This window comes from Trachemys scripta, chromosome 6 (assembly GCF_013100865.1).
Source record: "Trachemys scripta elegans isolate TJP31775 chromosome 6, CAS_Tse_1.0, whole genome shotgun sequence".
NCBI classification, from domain to species: Eukaryota; Metazoa; Chordata; order Testudines; family Emydidae; genus Trachemys; species Trachemys scripta.
The window spans coordinates 10,844,854-10,865,693 of record NC_048303.1 but is presented as its reverse complement, the minus strand read 5'-3'; the positions used below and the strand labels follow the sequence as shown (position 1 = coordinate 10,865,693).

Here is a 20,840-nt window from a genome sequence, read left to right as displayed (position 1 = left end):
TGAAATGAAAGGTCAATATTTTCTCACCTGGGTGCCTAAAGTTAGGCTCTTGACTCCCTATATAGTCACTTGTGTATGTAGCCTGTTTTTCAGAACTGCTGACCACCCACAACTTCCAGAGAAATCATCGGAAGCTGCCCGTGCTCAGCCCCCGGGGTAGAAAACGTTGACCTGTGCTGTTGAAAGTTATGGTCCTGAACATTTGTATGGGGCACGGAATGTAAAGGGTTAACACCCTGGCCTAGAGATGAAGGCCAGCTGTCTGGAACCAGTGCAAATAAGAGTTAGTGGATGAGGAAAGTATGGGCCAGACCTTCCTCTAGTGTAAATCCATTGATTTTGATGGAGCTATGCCAGTGGGCGCCAGCTGAATGTGTAGCTCTGCACATAAAGGAGACATTTCAGAACACTGCGAATTTTTTTAAAAAAAACCTGTTTCTGCTTTATGGGGCCTGGCACTAGGCTGTGGAAGGTTGGAACACATTATTGGAAAGAGCTAAGACCAGTCAGGGAAACCACTGCAGGGGTCTTCACGGATATTATTAACTTGCAGTTAAAAAACATTATGCAGTTTTCCTTATGGCACAGCAGACTTGTGAGACTACAGTTTTATTTGAAAAATGCCTGGCTTTCCCTGGCCCTGTTCATAAGATCCATTTTTCACCCACTGGCTCTTTCACAGAGGAGAGAGCCAGGGGCGGCTCCAGGCACCAAGCATGTGCCTGGGACGGGAAGCTGTGGGGGGCGGCCTGCCGATCACCGTGAGGGCCTGCGGGAGGTCCACTGGTCCCGCGGCTTCATGGCAATTCGGCGGCGGGTATGCCGAAGCCGCAGGACCGGCAGACCTCCCGCAGGCATGCCGCTGAATCCGCGTTACCAGTGGACCTCCGCAGGCACGCCACCAAAAGCCGCCTGACTGCTGTGCTTGGGGCGGCAAAATACATAGTGCCGCCCCTGGAGAGAGCAATCCAATATAATGGACACTTCACTCATACCCCATAAGCTCCTGAAAAAGCTCTTGGACTAATTTGGGTTTTATTACATAAGCATCTGAGGGCAGGGTTTGAAATTTGTGTCACTAATGTAGACATGTACAGTTCTGTGCACATGGTTGCATGTGCAAAATTGCTCCCACCCACGGAGAGTCTATTTTTTGAAAAACTATTCTACAAATTCTTCTTATTAGTAGCAGTATTTATTATTTGTATTACTCAGTCTCTCAAACTAAGAATGAGAGCCCTTTGTGTGAAGCTTTGTACAAGTGTGATGGCTGCCATCTTGGCCAGTACAAGGGGTGAACCAGGAATATCCAAGGTAAAAGAATGAGCTGCTACAGTTTGAGCTAACAACCCAAAGCCCTCAAACTTATCCTGTAACAGACTCATATCATTCATGGATTGACCCAGACTGGAATCTGTAACATACACTCACCAGTGGGTTACACAAGTGCTGTGACAGTCCTTGCCCCAGAGAGCTTACACGCTGAATAGATAACACAAAAAGGGGAAACTGAGGCACGGGGTGTTGAAGTGACTTACCCAAGGTCACACAGTGGCTGAGCTGCGAATAGAACCCAGAATTCCTGCCTTTCAATCTAGTGCCTTATTCACCAGATCATATTTTTTTAAAGATAAATATAGGGGAGAGAGGTAGCTCAGTGGTTTGAGCATTGGCCTGCTAAACCCAGTGTTGTGAGTTCAATGCTTGAAGAGGCTATTTCGGGAACTGGGGTAAAAATCTGTCTGGGGATTGGTCCTGTTTTGAGCAGGGGGTTGGACTAGATGACCTCCTGAGGTCCCTTCCAACTCTATGATAATTTTGATTTTAAAACCCAAGAGAAACCATGCTCTGTTTGCCCCTTTTGAAAATTATTGACTCTGAGGAGAGAAAATCTTTTTGATTTTTTGAGCATTTCACTTGATTTGGAGTTCACAGTGCTCCAGTGGCGATTACACTCAGTCTGATTGCTTGACAGGGCTTTGCTTTACCTGGATCTGCTCAGACTAACATGCTGATAACAAAATTGTCTGCAATATTAAAATATTATTGCTCAATAGTTTCTAACTTCCCCTTTGGCAGAACAATGTTTTAATAGAAAACCCTTACCTGTAGAATCTAAATGGGATTATTGGTTTTATCTTTCATTATGCTTGCTAGTTTAGTTTGGTTGCAGATGTGTTTCAGAAAATACTAACCCTCTGTTAATGTCATACGGTAACTTCACATTTTCTCCGTTTCTACAGCACCGACAAGAGGTACCTGAAGCTATTTTAAATTTTATCCTCAAAAGAGCTTCTCTTCCCAGTGAAGCAACTCAAACATGAGACTCTGTAAAGAAAAATGATATGGGAATGGTAATGAAAATACATGAAATTTCAGACCTGTTTGCCATATTTGATATTCTGAAATCACTACTCACAGAGGTGTTTTGTTTTGTTTTTACTATTCCAGCCATTATTAGCAACAGCAGTGAGAACTTGCTGTGTATATATTTATCTAAAAAAAACCCTAATACATCATATCTCTTATCCATAGATCTCAAAGCACTTTACAAAGTAGGTAGCATTTTCCCCATTTTACAAGTGGGGAAACTGAGGCACAGAGCTACAAGGTGACTTGCCCAAGAGGAAGTGAAGATATCCCAATAAAAATGCTGGCTATTTTTTAATCCGTGGTGACCTTAAAGTTGTATAAGTCAACTTCGCTGACACTCTAGTTAATGAGTTTTCCTTCCAGAAGCATTAGTTGTATTTCTCTGAATGAAAGAAAGAAGAGATGGTGGTGGTTTTACTCTACGACTGGCATAAGTATGACTGTGTTCAAAAACATTGTGAGGATGGCTAACATTATCAACTTCATCCTTGTTATGGAGGAAAGCAGGGGGCTAAGATGGCTGGAAATGAGAATGAGAGTCATAGCAAACAAGCCTTTTGCATTCTGAGGTTCTTAAAATTTAGTCCCCTGGGAGATAACCATTTCTATCCCGACTACAGTTTTCCACTCATGGTTTCCTAAGTGCCAGCTAAAATTCCAGCACCTATAAACAAATGCTTATAGAATTGTGGTGGTTTACCAGGCAAAAACAAGAGGAAATTATTCCAGATATAGGTTGCTGTCCTAGTGTTTAATCGATTAATCTTTTCTCCCAGATATGAAGTGAGCAACGAAATAGCCAGACTGCCCCTAAATGTTTTACTCAACTTTGTGAATATGGCAAAAGGATGGAATCTCATGCATCTTCCAACTAGGAGTTTATATAGAGTTCACGGATGAAATGACTGCAAATGCATGACATTTTATACATGTTTATTTTATGGCATAGATGATATGATAAAAAGATAAAATACCATGCATTTCCCAATGAAGGTACTACCATTTCAGCTTCTGGTTAGCACAGGGGTGGTTTTTTTTGTGATTGTGTGCTGGTAGTGAAATACATGACATTTCAGACCTTTTTGTCATGCACACATGCCTGCAAAGTAAAATTATGACAAAACATGACAAGGTGATGAAATATCATGTTTTTTAACATTTTGTCCAACAATAAGTTAATTGTAAAAACCTACATGAATTATCATACTGACTTGTCATAAAAAACATGAATTCTGGAAACGGAAGCTTCCAGAATCTTTCCAGTATAATGAAAGAGAAGTTTTTTGACCTCATTAAATAGGTTAAGTCGTGACTAGGATCTTCAATATACTGGGCCAAATTCTTTTTTTGACTACAGCTCTTTTGCACGTCTTTTCCAGCACAAAGCAGTTGTAAAGCTGGTGGATCTGGAATAAGGAAAATTTGCAGGTGGCAAGGAGCGAGTGTCATGGCTTTGTGCTGCTGGCATCAGAGCCTCAGCATAGTAGGTCATGGCTAGGGTAATGGCCATAACACTGATGTGTTCTGGCTGCTGTGGGCAGCTGGGAGAAGGCTGGAGTAACCTTGAGGCTGGGTAGTTCGCACAGCCCCCAACCATGCCCAGAACCAAAGAGCAGATGGCCACTTTGCTTCCCAAGTGAGGTCCTGCATTCAGTGCAGCTCAGTCAGACCCAAGCACAAGGTAGGGAGACCAGATGTCCCGATTTTATAGTGACAGTCCTGATATCGGGGCCTTTTCATATATAGGCTCCTATTACCCCCCCACACCCTGTCCTGATTTTTCACACTTGCTATCTGGTCACCCTAGCACAAGGCCACTGTAAAAAGTTTGTCTTTTCATGGGTTTCACAGTGGGTTTGCACGCTGACTCTGACTAGACCCAGATTCAGAGTCAGCAGTCCCCTGCCTTGCCTTACAGAATTATGGCATCTCTCCTGCCTTCGTCACCTCCCATAGCTGTTCTGCAGGTGTCCCCTGTTTCCAGGGGTGTCCTCTGCACCAGGAGTAGAATTCTGAAGATCCTCCACTAATTTTTCCTGACCTTAGCCACCTTTCCCCAAGATTCGCTGCACTGTGGCCTCTACAGCTCTTGGGCTGAGGGCGATGGAATGGGATAGACTAAATAAATCACATCACTAGGGTAGCAATGCTGCTACCACTAAATGTATTACACTCCAGTGTTTAGCTAGCTATGTTATTTTTGTTCATTAAATTACAATCTCACAGTTACCCAGTCCTATTTATGACAAGTGGAATATATATTCATGTATTTTTTTTGTCTAAAATAAATTAATTTAAAAAATGGTTTAGCAATTACTGAAACTTGAAACAAAGGTGAAAGAACTGTTCCTGGCTAGGAGCAGATTGGTAAGTGATAGGTGGGTTGTTGTAATATTAATGAGATTGAAGGTACTGTGGATTGATTTAGTTTTTTTAAACGAGCTGCAGTTTTTGAATTGGCAAACTCTTCTACCTGGTCTTGAATTACCTTCACACAAGGTTTTTCTGATTCACAGTTCAGTCAAATAAAGATGAATTCAGGAATATCTACACATTGGGCCAGATCCTCAGTTGATGTAAATCTCTATAGCGCTACTGAAGTCAATGGAGCTATACTGAATTAAATCAGCAGAAGATCTGGGGCGAAACCTTACTCCCATTGAAGTCAATGGAAATGTGGCCATTAACTTCAATTGGGCCAGGATTTTACACTTGGTTTTTACTTAATAACTATAAAATAAATCAATAAATGTAAGGAAGGGAAGACAGTTAACTTCAGTAAATACATTTAACCTAGAAAGTGTTGTTATCCAAGGTTTTTCTTAAAATAAGAAAAATCAACCTATTTTGCATGGCCCATGAAAAGCACAGCTAGAACAATGCTCCAATCTCCAGCAAGCTTAGAAACACTTGTGCAAGAAAAGGGACTTGACTGACACATTTTTCTTTTAATGGCTCAAATTGTGCTGTCATTCATACTAGTGCAATTCCATTGCATTCAGTAGAGTTGATGAGGTGCTGCAGATTAATACTGGTGTAAATGACAACACAGTCTGGAGTTATATATTTCCTTTTTTTTTTAAAGGGCATTCTTGCTCTTTCACCCACAACCTTTTGTTAATCAATAATCATTGTTGTACGCCAAAAACTACATGAAAAAAATGTTAAGGTTGTGAAGTCTAGTACTCAAAAATTAGGAAATGCCAGATTTCAAGTTGCCTGTGCAACCTTAAGTTGATCCCTCTTCTGCATATGCATTATGATGATGTCTTTAATTCAGTAAGCAACACCTGGCAGCTGCAATTGCAGGGAAAGTCTTGCTCAGGCCCTGAATACTTGGGCACATTCTCAGTACAGATAGAATCTTTGAAGAATTCAGCAGCTAAATTCTAAGAAGTTTCTACTGAGCATGTGCAAACAGATTTTTCAGAGGTTTATAAATGTGGCCAAAGTAGTATGTGTTCTCATGGGAATAACATAATACATATCACTGATGTAAAGGGGAACACTCTACCAAATTTCAATTCTCTACTCCAAAGCATGGAAGTGGTAGAGCTTCATAATAAAACATTTGCAAGAATATTTTCAACAAGGCATTTTTCCGTAATCTCATTCTCAGAAATTACTGAAGCATGCTGAAACATTCAAAAAACAATTCAGCCTGAAGCTAATAGCTGTCTTAGGAAATTTTGGCTCAAATGATTAAAGTCTGGCAAAGTTGTAAGAACTGAAAACAGGGTCTTATAATGGGAAGTGTTGAGCAACCTTAAGTATAGGTCTTAAATTTCTACAGCAAATAACTGATATACAAAATACATAACAAGAACATCACCATTAACCCCTCATTGGTCTTAAAAGTATGGAAATCATGACTTAAAGTGACACATAGATGTCATATATATTTGTACAGTTTATTCATTCATTTCACAACAATATCAGCCTAAAAAGTCACATTACAATAACAACCTTAACTCTCACCCACAAGACATACATTGAAAGAGCTCATAAGCTTGTGTTGTAGGTCAAAGTTAAGGTTATTGGAACATGTAATGTGAACTTTCAATCACTGGGTTTTCACCCATCACTAATGTTAAATGAAGGTATGGGCTGCAAGGGTGATAGAACGTTTATTTGTTACTTTAAGTCATCATTTCCATGTTTTTGAGGTTTAGGTGTAAATCAGTCACATTTTTTGTGTGGCAGTTAGCACCAGCAGTTAATTACAACACTTGACTTGCTGGCACTCTCGCTTTGGCCTTTAGCCACGGCCAATTACTTTCAGCACCTGTGCCAACTGCTGCAGCCATGTATAGAACATATTTGGCAGTTGAGACTTAAGGGCTGAATTCTTGCATTAGCTTTTCTAGCATGGGCAGCTAAGGCATTGAATTGGCTTCTTAAATGGATTCTTGGCAAGTCCGCTGTTGGCTGTAAAACAATTTCTGAGCTATCAAAGATTTAGCCTAATGCTGGGCTGTCATGTCCTACTGGACACCATCTCCTCTGCGTTCTCACACACTTTGATTGCACAGAATTACATCCTTATCAGTGTGACCATTACATCATTGTGCAGAAGCCAGGCAGCAGGGTTTACATGCTTTGTTTAAACAATTTGCTTAGCCCCTGCCATCTGATGACAGATTATTCCTAGCAAACAGGAAATAATGTCCTTGTCATATGGATGCTTGTCAGGAGCGAGGGAAGCTCCCTAAAAGAGGGGTGGCTATTGGCACCCAAACCGTGGCCCCACCTCCGCACCACCCATTTTCCCCTAGCCCCCGTCCTCGCGCCATCCCTTTCCCTGAGGAACGGTCCTCACACAACCTCTTCCTCCTAAGACTTCGTCCCCACTCACTCCTCTCTGCCGCTTCTCCCCGTTTCTCACCCTTACAGTCAGTAAAAAGTGGCTTTTAAAAGTGATGGGGCCATGCCCCCGCCCCCATCCCAGCACCCCTGATGCTTGTACTTGGTGTGCTTTCTCAGATGCCACCTTTCCCATCTGGGGTGTCTTCTGATGTTTGTCTGCCATATGCAGTCCTTTCTGCAGATTACTGATTTAGCCTCATTTTATCAGCAGAATGACAACAGGTTATAGTGGATCACAAACTAAATAGGAGTCAACAATGTAATATTGTTGCAAAAGAAGTGAACATCATTCTGGGATGCATTAGCAGGAGTGTTGTAAAGGCGGAAGCTTGCCTTTCTCCAACAAAAGATATTACCTCATTCACCTTGTCTTTCTAAAAGGTTTGATGACAGATTTGAAGGCCAAAACATCTGGATTATTCATCCCTCATGGAAGGACAATAGTAATTGTGCTTTAGGGTGCATCCACACTAAGACCTGGTCTACACTACGGGGGCTGGGGGTCGATGTAAAATACGCAACTTCAGCTACGGGAATAACGTAGCTGAAGTCGACACATCTTATTTCGATTTACCTTCCGTCCTCACGGCGCGGGATCGATGGCCATGGCTCCCCCGTCGACTCCGCTACCGTTGCTCGCCCTGGTGGAGTTCCGGAGTCGACGGGAGCGCGTTCAGGGATCAATATATCGCGTCTAGACGAGATGCGATATATCGATCCCCGATAGATAGATCGCTACCCGTCGATCCGGCAGGTAGTCTGGACGTACCCTAGGAGAAAAGGTGCTCTCTTACCACATCTTAGCTAGCACATGGTAAAATCCTGTTGTGGACAAGGCAGTTTGTAGTTTTCACATGGAAGTCAAAGAAAACAATAGGATAGAGCCTATGGCTTATCCCCACCAGCTAGCTCATGTAAGAACTGTACTGTATTGTGTCTTATCCATAGTAGGCTTTTACCACATTAGCTAACACACGTTATACAAACACCTTTTTTTTTTTTTCATAGAAAAGGGCTGAGAGTTGATCTGTATCACCTACGGTACCTTCTAGAGTCATTTCTACTAGAGGTTCTTCTAAAACATCAATAGCAGCTATAATAAACAAGTCACAATCAGAGTTAACAAGAGTAACGGAGTTACTACTAAGATACTAAGAAGATCTCTGTGCTAATCCAATGGAGCAACTCTTTAATTTATCCCAAATTTATATCTTTAATAAGAATACTACGGACTTCTATTCAACCTTTCCTCCATGATCTCAGAGTGCTTTTACAGATTATTCTATGTGGGTGTGCCAGATGAGGGGGAGAGGGAGGGTTTATGATGTATGCAAAATACATTGCAGGTAAATTGTGCATCAGAAATATAGTTTAATTTATCATTAATCCACTGATTTTTGCCTTTCTTTCAAAGCTAACATCATTCAATCTACTCCATTAACAGTAAAGACTTTTGGTCCTATTCTTATACCTACCTACTTTAGCAATAGGTAGGAATTTCTGTATGTTCCTAGAGGCTAAGCTTTGCAAAGGATTGTTATTAGCTAATTAAATAGGGAAAACAATTTCCCACAAATGTCCAAAATTTCAATTTCTTATGTGAATTTTGATTAGGCAATAATCTCAAGTTTCATCTTTGCTTCCCACACACATTAAAATACTTGAGATATATACTACTTCTGAAGGTGAATTTTGAATTGTATATTTGACTGTAAAATTTGCAATTTCCACTATATTAATCAGTAACAGATCACAGGTATTGTTTCTATGCCCTAACTGGGTGATTTATATAATTAATCCACACAGAGAACTATAAATATTACAATTGACTGTACACTTCAAAATCACTCTGTGCCAATTAGCTACATAAATCATTCAGTCAGCGAACAGACCACTATGTGACTTGTGTAATGAAAAAAGCATGGTGCAAATTATGACTTCTACATTCACTTGTGAGAACTGCAAGTATGACAGTCTGCAGGCAGAGAATTATTCAGCTGAAGACATTTATGGATTGATTCATAAATTCTAAATCCAGCTGGGACTACTGTGGTCATCTAGTCCAAGGTCTCTCAACCTGTGGGTCAAGACCCCAAATTGGCTCCGTCACCAGAATGTTTCAAAGGGTCATATGGCAGCTTCTGTGGCTCCTGTCCCACGGGGCTGGCTGGGCGGCCTGCTCCAGGCACTGCAACCTCTGGGGTCCCAGCACCGTTCAGGTTTGGCCCAGGTGTCATGATGACAGGAGTCTGGGTAAGCCAAATTGGAGTGAGTGGCACAGCAACCCCATGAGCCAGGTCACAACTCCACTCACATGAATTTGGTCCAGTCAGGTGAGAGGGGCCAAACCTGAGCAGTGCTGCAAGCCCAGAGGTTGCAACGCCTGGAGTGGAAAGCCAAGCCAAGCCAGTCCCACACAGCACTGGAGTTGCAAGAACTGCCACTGTGGGGTGAGTGTCAGGCAGGACCCAACCTCTCCCTGGGGCAGACATGCCAAACCTGTGAAAAAAACACAGAAATTGAGCTTGGTTTTGGCTTAATTGGCTTGTGAGTTGCTTGTTGGCTAGTTTTTGGCTTGTAGGTTGTTGCCTTTTTTTTTTTTATCGGTTCCTGGCAAGCAGGGGCGGGAGGAGGCAAAGGGGGGGAGAGTCACGGGTGCACAGCAGGCCCAGCACAGTCCCAGACTGCATGCCGGGGGGATCTAGTCACATAGAGTGTTGGGGTTCTTAGGGACTGGCTTGTTTTGGCCTTGTTTTGAAATGGGATTAGCTTGATTTTTGGCTTATTGTGAAAGTCGGGGTGCTTATTTACCACGTGAAAGTTGGCAACTGTGCCCTGGAGCAGGACCCACCTGAAACCACCCTAGAGCCTGCACCCCCAGACTATTTACTGGGTTGCAACAGGCCATAAACATTTACAAATGGGTCCTGAGCCCAAAAAGGTTGAGAACCACTGCTCTAGTCTGACCTTCTAGGTGAGAGAGGCCACTGGACTTCTCTGAATGATTTCCTGTTTGATTGCTTTGGATAACAAATGTATTTGAGAATTTCATACTCTACTCAGTGAAATTTATTGCATATACTATCAATTGTGAATTAGTCACTCAGCTTTAGTTTTTATACTGTTACCCACTGTATTACACCTTAATGCTGTTAAATTCAATCCACAACTTCCAGATCATCATAGAAATGTGAAATAAAACCCAGCCTGAAACCTAGCCCTGTAGTCCCCTATCCTGGTATCCAAGCCAATGTGAATTAATGTTTCAAGAGAAATTATGCAAGGTGGCATGTCAAATACTTTGCTAACGTCTAATCATGTCTAAAACCCCACATCTGAACACCTCCAAGCTTTGAGTCTCAGAAATCTGGAGCTGCATTTTCAAGTCAAGTTTTCCTCTACTTTATTTATCACTAGAGAGCTTGGTAATTACAGTCCCCCGTGACTACATTAGCTTATAGTATCAAACTCCTTAGTGATAATAGGTCCAGGAATTTTCTGCTGTCACTTCCAGTCTTGATGGGTCTGTAGCAGAGGCCCACAATAATTTCTCCTTTACTTTTTAGTTTTTGTAACTTTATACAAACTACTTCACTAGTTGGAATTTTCTCCCCACTGTATTTAATCAACTCTACTAAGTACAACATTATTTGTTTTTTCCTAAGCATTCAATTTCAGTTCTTTGATGCTATGCAATCAGTACAAGGGCCGGGAGACTTTAAATGCTCATTGAATTCCACCCACAGTTTAACAATTACATTTTCCAGCAGTGTGTCTCCCGTGCCACAGACACAGTTCCAAATCCCTTCACAAGCACCTTCAAGACAAGTGATGCATACACTCTGAAACCATTTGAAGCAGTGAGTGCAGACACATGCTCTTTGCTGTTTAAACATTGAGTTTTCATTTTGCATCTTGAAACTGCAGTATCATGCTTGTGTCACAAACATAATGAAGTCACATGTAAACTTAATACCAGTATTACGACATTTAGTGTTGTCACGTGAATGCTGTAAATCAGCAGCAATTCAAATTAGTCTACTAAAAGCTTTTGGACAATTAACTGCAGTTGATACTTTTACATAATTGCTGTAGTACTCTGGGAATCTGCAGTACTGTACTGATCTCCAGGGCATGAGTAGGAAGATGCTGCTGTCATTACAATGTTCACTCACCCCTGGCAAACTAATTGTCTTGCACTTGCTGACTGTTTTCAGTTTGACAGCCAAGCTGCGGTTGAGGGACGCTCTACTGGGTTTAATTGTCTCTTGCCATAGTGTTCTGGCAAGGTTAACTCTTTTAGCCTCTTTATGCAGCAACAATGGTCTAGCACAATATGCTCAGTATCGGTACTGGGGGTGAAAGCTACACATGTATTTGCAGAATACAAAACAGACAACCTTTAAACACTGGCACACACACACCCTAAAGTGGCGAGGGAAAAGATCTGAGCAAAACTGGATGTTATTGCTCAGATTATTCGTATTCGTTGACTTTCTGAGAACAAGTTGCTTGTCACTGCGGCATTGCCATGGTGATATGCTGTCATTTTTTGTTTTCGAATAGGGTGACTGCTTTTTGTTGTAGATGTTCATTAGTATTACCGTGGAACCTAAAGTCCCAAATCTGAACTGGGGCTGCATAGTGTTAGGCGCTGTACAAACCGAGCAAGAGACAGTGCCTGCCCTGAAGCCAGACAGTGTGTGCATGGAGAATAGAGACACAGAAGGATGAATTGACTTGTTCAAGCCACATCGAGGTCACTGGAAGAGTGGGAATGGAACCTGGATACCCTGACTCTCACTGCTGTAGTCACTGGGCCATGCTGCCCTAAACCTACTGTCACAATTTCAGGGCATCTGAATTTCCCCTCCGTGGCCACCAAGGGCACCCACTTTCAGCTTCCAGTTCCCAGCCACCACCACTGTTAGATGAGAACTGCATCTCATTCACTCCTGACTGGGGTTCTTGGGACCACTTGGCTCTTGCCTACACTGTGATATTCGCAACAAGCCAGACTGCTTAAACAGGCCAGAGCCTGCACTTTACTTTCTCTGCAAGGGCTGTCAACAATGTATTGCCTGAAGTTATAAGTTACCACACAGCTCCTTCTGACCAGGCACATTTATTCTTAAGCAGTGGTGGATTAGCCACTGGGCCAACAGGGCCAATGCCCAGGTGCCCCAGCCAACTGGGGGGCCCTGGAAAAAATTCGCTACCAGGTGACAGAAGCCTGGAGCCCCAGTCACAGGGCAGGGGAAGCCCCCCCAGTGGTCCCCGACCCTGTACCTGGCAGCAGTCGCGGGACAGGGGAAGCCTCCCCCAGCGGCTCCAAACCCCACAGCAGTAGCTGCGGGACAGGGGAAACCCCGCCTCCCAGCGGCTCCAAACCCCATTCCTGGCAGTAGCTGTGGGACAGGGGAAGCCCCCCGCCAGTGGTTCCTGACCCTGTTCCCAGTAGAAGCCCTTGGGTGTGGAATCCTCCAGCATCCCCGGTAGAAGCCTCAGGGTGGCAGGGGAAGCCCCAGCCCCTGACCGCACTCTCCAGCAGAAACGCCGGGCGGGCAGGATGGAAAAAGCCCCAGCGCCCCAACCCTGGTCCCCCACAGAAGGGCGGGGGTTGGCGGGGGAAGCCCAAGCTCCCGGGCCCCCGCTGCGGCTCTGGGACTGGAGGAGCTCTCACTCCCCGCTGAACCCCAGGCTTGGGGCCCAGGGCCAGAGCTTCTCCAGTCTTGGGGCTGCAGCAGGGGGTGGGGGGAGGGGGCAGAAATGAGCACAAGGGGTTGTGGGGCTGCAGTGTGGGGAGGAGGCAGAATACAATAAAGCCTATCAAGGATATTGCAGGAAATTGCCTTATCTGTCACACATACCTCTGTCAAATGCTTAGCACTTTACAAATAAAGAAGAAGAAATAGTCCCTGTCCTACACACATTGCAATCTAGTTCTGGGGAGGTGGTACAGGAACTGAACATGGTCATTTTTTTTATGGTCTCGGTATGTCAGAAGACGCAGGGGGAAAGAAATCTTTGACCCAGCCGCGCCGTCTTTTATCTGTGCCTGAGCTCCAGAATAGAACTGCCAGCCACAGAGCAGCGCTCTGGGCCATGGAGCCCCTTTAAAACACAACCCTTGTTCTGTTGTTGAAGAACATGCTCCTCTTGTGATGACGTCGGGATGTGCTGAGAAAGCAGAAGGAAGAGGGAGCAGCCTCTGCAGATATGGAGCAGAGAAATGAGCCGAGCTTCTGTAAGCCAACAGACAGGAAGGTCCAAAGTGCCTGTTTCACTGATGCTGTCTAACTTGTGTAGTCATCCAGGCCAAAGCAAATTCTGCGACAAAGTCTGCCATTCTGAATTTGCACTTCACAGTGGTCTGAATGACAGCACAAGGTGCAAGGTGACAGAGAAGCACGCCCCAAGCCTTTGCCCATGGATTCTGTATTTTAGGACCTATCCACGTAGTTTTAGATGAATTCAAGAACAGGAGAAGAGATGTAAAAAAATTTTTTTAAATAGCCTGGAATTTTAAAGGTGAAATGGCGCAATGTAAAAATGTCCTCACTGAAGATTGTTTTCTGTTACCTCTGAAAGCCATTAGCAGAGTAACAATCCACTCACTACTGCAGCTCTTTTCTATATTGGTGATTGTTTAACAGGTGAAAGATTTATTTTTAGCTGATATAGAATATGACCCAAGGTTTGCATCCATTTGGGCCAGCATTGCATTTCTTCCCAAGTTGGTGTGTTGGAGTCTGAGAGGGTGCCTACAGACCTGTCAAGATATTAGCATGGAAAAATTATTTTAAAAAATCCCAGTACATTCAGACCTTTTCACAGGAATGAGGATATTGAAAAGTAGGTTTGTCCAATAACAGAAATGAGGATACTTCATTCTTAAACTCTGACCTTTGATGGGTCTGTGATGATGTATTTGCTGACATAGTAATGATTTTCTTAATGTGTTTTTTGGTATATGTATATTACAGGAGTAGAACTGCCTTTGAGAGAAGTAAAACAGATGTGTTCCGAATAAAAACCAACAATGTTGGACAAATAAAGAAGATAAGGTATCGTGTAAAATTATCACTGCTATATACAGGACATCAAGATGCTGGGGTTAATTTCCATACTGATTTTACAGAGATGATTTTTACCTTTTTCTTTAATTAAAAGCCTTCTTTTTAAGAACCTGATTGATTTTTCCTTGTTTTAGATCCAAGGGGGTTGGATCTGTGTTCACAAGGAGTTGGTGGGAGGAAGGAGGGGGAATGGTTAATTTCTCCTTGTTTTAAGATCCAAGGGGTTTGGATCTGTATTCACCAGGAATTGGTGAAAGGTTTCTCAAGGCTTCCCAGGGAGGGAATCCATTGGGAATGGTGGCAGCGGGACCAGAGCTAAGCTGGTAGTTAAGCTTAGAAGTTTTCATGCAGGCCCCTACATTTGTACCCTAAAGTTCAAAGTGGGGATACAGCCTTGACACCTTGCCTAATATAAAATGTGCCACTGAATCAATGTGCTAGTTGCTGTCAAAAATCACACCAACCAATCCAAACTCTTAGGTATATTTTGTTCCTTCTTTGTGCTGTAGAATTGAGCATGACAACACAGGAATGAACGCAAGCTGGTTCCTGGACCGGGTGGTAGTGACTGACATGAACAGGCCTCACCTCCGTTTTTACTTTTCTTGCAACAACTGGCTGAGCAAGGATGAGGGCGATGGACTTTATGTCAGAGATCTGATGGGCAGCCTAAACCCCATGGATGTGCCCAAAGGTAAGTGTTTCTAGAGAAGCTGGATGATGTGGTTCATTGTCAGTAGAAGAGCAAGTGTAGCCCAGTCTAATTACACATCATTGGAAGAAAGATGGTCACAATTCCGACCATGAATATGAAGCGTTTCCAAATTCTGGTAGCATTCTACAAGCAGCCTTTCTATAGACTCCAACCTCTTCTCTGTAACTCTGCACCAGTTCTCAGATACCTGGGGCAGAATGTGGATGATATCATGATTTAATTGGTGCCTATTTTTCAGAGTGTTTTAAGCTAATGATGTTGAAATGAGGCCAGCACAGCTTGCAAACCTGACAGGTATGCCCAAGCTGACATCAGTGTGTATGCCGGGGGGTGACATACAGTGTACGTAACATGAGTAGGGATCTGATCTGGGACCAAGATATGAAAGTTGAACCTGCGGACTAACCTGCAGGTTGTGTGTGTCACCTCCAACTGCTAATGGGCAACCTCAGGTTGAACTTCCCCGCCCATGCTGTGAGTATGCCAGTACAGTCTAGATTTGGGCATGGAGATTGAACTAGCCTCTCCCCCTTAGACTGGCTCTGAGGGAAGGGCAAAGGCACATTGGTTGGGCTGTGGGTGGGGGAAGCTTGTGCTTCTGTTACATACCAAACGTCTTCAGCGGAGAAGTAATGGACTTCTTGCTCCAATGCTGTCAATCGGGCCTTTGTGCCTTGGTTTCCACATATGTAAAATTGGGATAGTACTTACTCCACCTTCATAAAGTGCTTTGAGATCCTCCAGTGATAGGTGTTTGACAGGGGGTATGTGAACCCCACACTGGCCAGGAAGGGTTAATGAGCTCAGTCAGCCTCACTCACTTCACCTGCTTGAGCTGTCAGGCTTGGAATGGGTCATTGAAAGGAGAGAGCCAACTCAGTTGGGGACAGACAGGGTGGGAGAGCCGGCTGACCGCTCCCAAGCCATGTAAGAAGTCTGCGTGGGGAGCTGATTAGCAGACTTCAGACAGCCACAGCCTGCCTGCGGGAGGGTAGGTCTGACACCAGCTGTTAGTCTGAGGTTTCCCAGGTGGTGGGTGTTAAGGCAAGCTGCTGCAGCTGGGGTCTGCCTGAAAGGAAGGAGGCTGAAAACCGAGCCCAGCAGAGCTGAAGGTTCTTTTGGTTTGGGGTTATGTTGAACCTGGCCTTGGGACATGTCTACACTGCAGCTGGGCGCCTCCCAGCCCGGGTAGACAGACTCGAGCTGGCACGTTAAGAACAGCAGTGCGGACGCCGGGGCTCTGGCACAGACTCGGGCTGGCCTCCCGGGGTCAGGTGGACTCAAGAGCCTGAGCTGCTGCCTGAGCCACAATGACCACACTGCTATTTTTAGCACACTGGCTCGAGCCGCACTAGCGTGAGTCCGGCCACCTGGGCTGAGTGGCTCGGTCCCAGGTGCAGTGTTGAAGTCTCTGAGTGACTGGGCAGGAGGGCTAAGCCACATCCATAACTGATGTGCGCTGAAGAGTCCATTGGGGAAACTGAGGAAGGGCTTCTGCAGTGCCACGCCATGCCTTGAGGGGCATGCAGGGATGGCACCTCCCCCATAGTGCTGTTTAAGTGCAAATTATTATTGTTCTTATGGTGGCTAGGGTTCCATCAGAAGTGACCTGAGGGAGATAATTTATTCTTCCTGTTACTAAGGCCGTAACACAGATTGTTCTTGCACTGTGTTCTTAAAGAGTTTTGTCCTTCTAATGAGTTGGGTCCTTCTAAGGGAGGTTTTCGTGCATGAAAGAAATATGACATATCCTTTAATACTCAAAAGTGAGTAAAAATGCATGTGGGAGCCATTTATAAGAGCAGGACCCTGCAGGATCTGAATGAGACAATGTCTGGTGGCACTCAGCCAAAAATCTATCCAGTGACTACATACCTCCCATTGTGACTGTGTGCTCTGATATGGTTTGCTGCTTCTATATTCCATTTATTCTGTGAACTTGAAGAGTTCATGATACTTTAGAGGGATTGGGGGGAGGTAGCATATGATTCAAAGCAGTGCTCAATCAAAGAGAGATGCCGCAAGGGCAAGCAAACTGCCTAAGCTGTTTCTCAGTGGATCCTTTACATGACACAACCATTTCTTTGAATCCAGTATTGTTCCTTTTTGGGGTGGCTGACTCAAATTTAAGTGTGTGATTTCCTGCACCCTCTTCAAAGGCCCGTCTCTCTGCTTATGTGCATGTACACAGTCAAGAGGGATGGAAAAGGCTCATGGACCAGAACCTCAGCTGATGTAAATCAACATTGTGCCACTAATTTCAGTGGAGCTATCTTGACTTTCACCATATGATGATCTAGTCCCATGTGCTTATCAGTCTAATGAAGTGGTTTTATGTTCTGTACTGGCCGATGACACTGTATTTGGCACTGTACATACAGAATGGATGTAAATAACATGATTGCAGTCACAAGGAACTCGCACAGGTACAGGGAGAGAGGCAGCAGAAATTTCTACAGAAACGTTTGCCATCATGTCATCTATTTAGCTTATTTTATCTGCTAGAAAATCATCCTTTGAAATTCTGCAACCTGTAAATGACACAATTGTCCAGATGAACCTGGGGAGTTGGATCTAGTCCAAAAATGAGAGTGAAATGAGGGAAGGATTGGATGCCTTCCAGGCATTAGCTATGAATTTGTAACAGAAGAGGACTAGCTCAGCCGTCTTAGGTTGCAATTCCCCTTGAACCATAATTAATGAAAGATAAGCATTCACAGGCTGCTGAGGTGAACTGTCAACCTGTCAAACATTAATGTAAATTTATCTGAATTCATTTAGCTCCATCTGAATCATGAACGTCTGAAATGAGATTGTGGTATGATTTTCCTTGTACACACAAGCTGTTTGCCCTAAGAGTATTTTTTTTTTAATCTCAAAAGGATGAAACAGAGATGTTTAATCCTGGCTCACTGGTATTTTCCAGGCTACTAGGCAAATGAATAATTATGTGCACAGGTGATATTGTGTGTGTGTGTGTGTGTGTGGCTAAAGATTAGTCATTCCCGACGAAAGCCATGTTCTGATTGGCAGAATACAAGACAGGAATTCTTGTCTCTGATGAATTTCCTGCTCCTTCTGTTCTTGTTTCATGTATCGTTTTTTCCCCTTCTTAGGAGCCTTCAGTCCTTCTTTGTGAACATTCTAGGCACAGATGCTGGAGACAGGTTTTTCTTACTCTTCTCTCCACCTTCAACTGCAGTAGTGACCTGATAAATTTTCCTGTGGCATACAGACTCTCATCCTCCCTTTTTCTCCACCCCCTTTCCCACACCATATTCAACTGGCTCTCTCCTATGGTCTTTGTCTGGAGGTTTCCCTCACCTTTCGCTATTGATGGTTTATTTTTCAGTCATGAAATACATAGGTGACTGCTAAGAAGTGCAGGTTTTTTGTCACTTGTCTGAGATCTGGACTGTAGGAAACAATGCATTGTGATGGGGAGACTTCCGTGATTTTTGCAGAATTTCAGTATTTTTTTGTAGAGTATTCACCTTGCAACAGCCTCTCTACTCTGTATATGGTGTGGTGTTACAGCCTTACTATAAACACACTGGTTTTCACTTGCAGAGGGATTCATTCTGGATGGAATTCACCCCTGTGCATAGTCCTGTTAACACCTAACCCCTCAGAACAGGGATTTAAGTAGTGCCATAGGCCTTCTGCACAGGGCTGGGGGAGGGAAATTTCACCCTCTCTCTTACAAAATCAGAATTCCAGCCAGAGTGCAAGGGGATCTCCAGAGCTGCCATTTCCTTGATACCGTGCTGAGAAGCTGCAACTCCCAGATTCATAAGTGCCGACATCCAGTTTCTTTTGTTGTGTTGATTTAAACATTGTTAGATTTTTAAAATCTTTCTTTCAGGGTAAGTCCTTACCTGTGTTACTAACAGATTATTAAAATCCGAAGGATTGTTACAAATCACGTGTTTATGCTCTGTGTTTATTGGCTGTGTTCCATTCAGCTTGAACAATGACGAGACTAGTCAGCTTCTAGTTAGTTTTTGACTTCTGGTTCTCATGCACTAGCAAATTCTGCCAGGTTCCGGTTATAAATCCCTACAAGCACCAGTACAAGAACCTGGATAGACAGATTGAAATGACTGTTACGATGGAAATGAGGGTTTCAAAAACATTACGTGATTTCTATTAACGGTAGGCGTTTAAAAACTTAAACAAAACAAAACATTAAAACTGCAATGACCTCCCCCTAAACTTTGAGCCTGAACCATCTGACCGAGTCATTTGAAAGTGGGGCAGTTAGAGAATCAGATCAGGCCAAGTAAAATAGTTACAGGTCTGTCGCATCTTATGCGCATTTAACATGTGCGATTTCAGCTTCACGCGGTCGGCAAAAACAAAAACAAAACCAAAAAAAAAGAGGAAAAATAACGATTCTGCCTGCCATTACACTCAATGTAATTTTGACTATATGCGATTTTGGCTTTACGCGCTGACTGCGGAACGTAACCCCAGCGTAAGATGCGACAGACTTGTATTGCGATTCTGCCCGCCATTTACATAGCCCCTTTTGTTCCTTGTGCTCCCCGCTATCCTCTCACCTCACTCTTCCCTTCATCTATTTAACTCATTCTTGGCTTAATGCCTTTTGCCTTGTCACCCCTGATGCTTCCATCAGTTTCCAAGTGTGACGGATTCCTCCAGGGGTGCCACCTGGAACTAAGGCACCACTGAGACTCCCAACCTACCAGTGGGGTACTACTGAGATGGGTTCCCCCCAGGGTGCCACCTGGAACTGGGGCACCACTGAGAACTGGGCTCCCTCTCACATTGTACTGCTGTGACAAGCTGCAAAGCCCTCCAGCCTGCACTTTCACCAGCATACATACAGGTAGGGACATACTGTGACAGTGTACCCCATAAGGCTTTATGGGGAGGGGGTGCTCATAAATGTATGTATGACATAACTGGAATATGTTTTGTGCTGCCCGTGCCATGTAATATATCTCCGTAAAGGTTATGGTCTACTATATCTGTTCATCCTATTTGTACATATATATCATTTTCTACTTGAGGTTAAGAATATGGGCTGTATGCTTGCTTGGTTTCTAAGTAAGCTTTGGGAGGCATTTGGTCAGCTTCTTTAGGAAGGAATTCGCCAGGTTAAGTACCTGATCAGGAAACACTTGGAGAACAATGCATCTTGGAATACTCCAATCCACATAAGAAGTCTTCCTGGAGACATGCAAGATACCATGTGGACAATGGCTTCGGCCTGTAAAGACTGAGTCATGCAGGGACATGTGACTTGCCCAGGTGACTCCAGAACTCCATCTTGGAGCTGGACTTTGCATAGGAGGGAGGAGGAGGGTCTCCACCCACAAGAGAGAGTCTATTTAAACCTGTGGGCGACCCCTCCATTTGGTCTTCAGCTGGCTAAGGAAGGAACCTCTCCACCACCTCAGGATACTTGAAGGGAACTGGAACAAAAGACAGTAACTATAAGGGGTGTGAGTGATTGCTGAACCCAGGCTAAAAGGAGATTAGCCTGTAAAAGGGAGCATTCTGGAACTGGTGAGGAACTTATCTGTATTTAGTTTGATTAGACATAGATTTGCGCATTTTATTTTATTTTACTTGGTGACTTACTTTGTTCTGTTACTACTTAGAACCTCTTAAATCCTACTGTCTGTATTTAATAAAATCACTTTTTATTTAGTAATTTATTCAGAGTATGTATTAATACCTGGGGGAGCAAACAACTGTGCATATCTCTCTATCAGTGTTATAGAGGGCGAACAATTTATGAGTTTGCCCTGTATAAGCTTTATGCAGGGTAAAACGGA

General features: G+C 43.7%; 1 protein-coding gene across 1 annotated transcript in view; it reads left to right on the top strand.

Moving 5' to 3' along the window:
- LOC117879086 (lipoxygenase homology domain-containing protein 1-like) overlaps positions 1-20,840 on the top strand; it is a 151,618-nt gene that overhangs the window by 72,025 nt on the left and 58,753 nt on the right. Inside the window, exons 5-6 of the mRNA XM_034774038.1 lie at positions 14,226-14,306; positions 14,828-15,012. Coding sequence (XP_034629929.1) covers positions 14,226-14,306; positions 14,828-15,012 — 266 coding nt within the window. The remainder of the gene's footprint in view (positions 1-14,225; positions 14,307-14,827; positions 15,013-20,840) is intronic.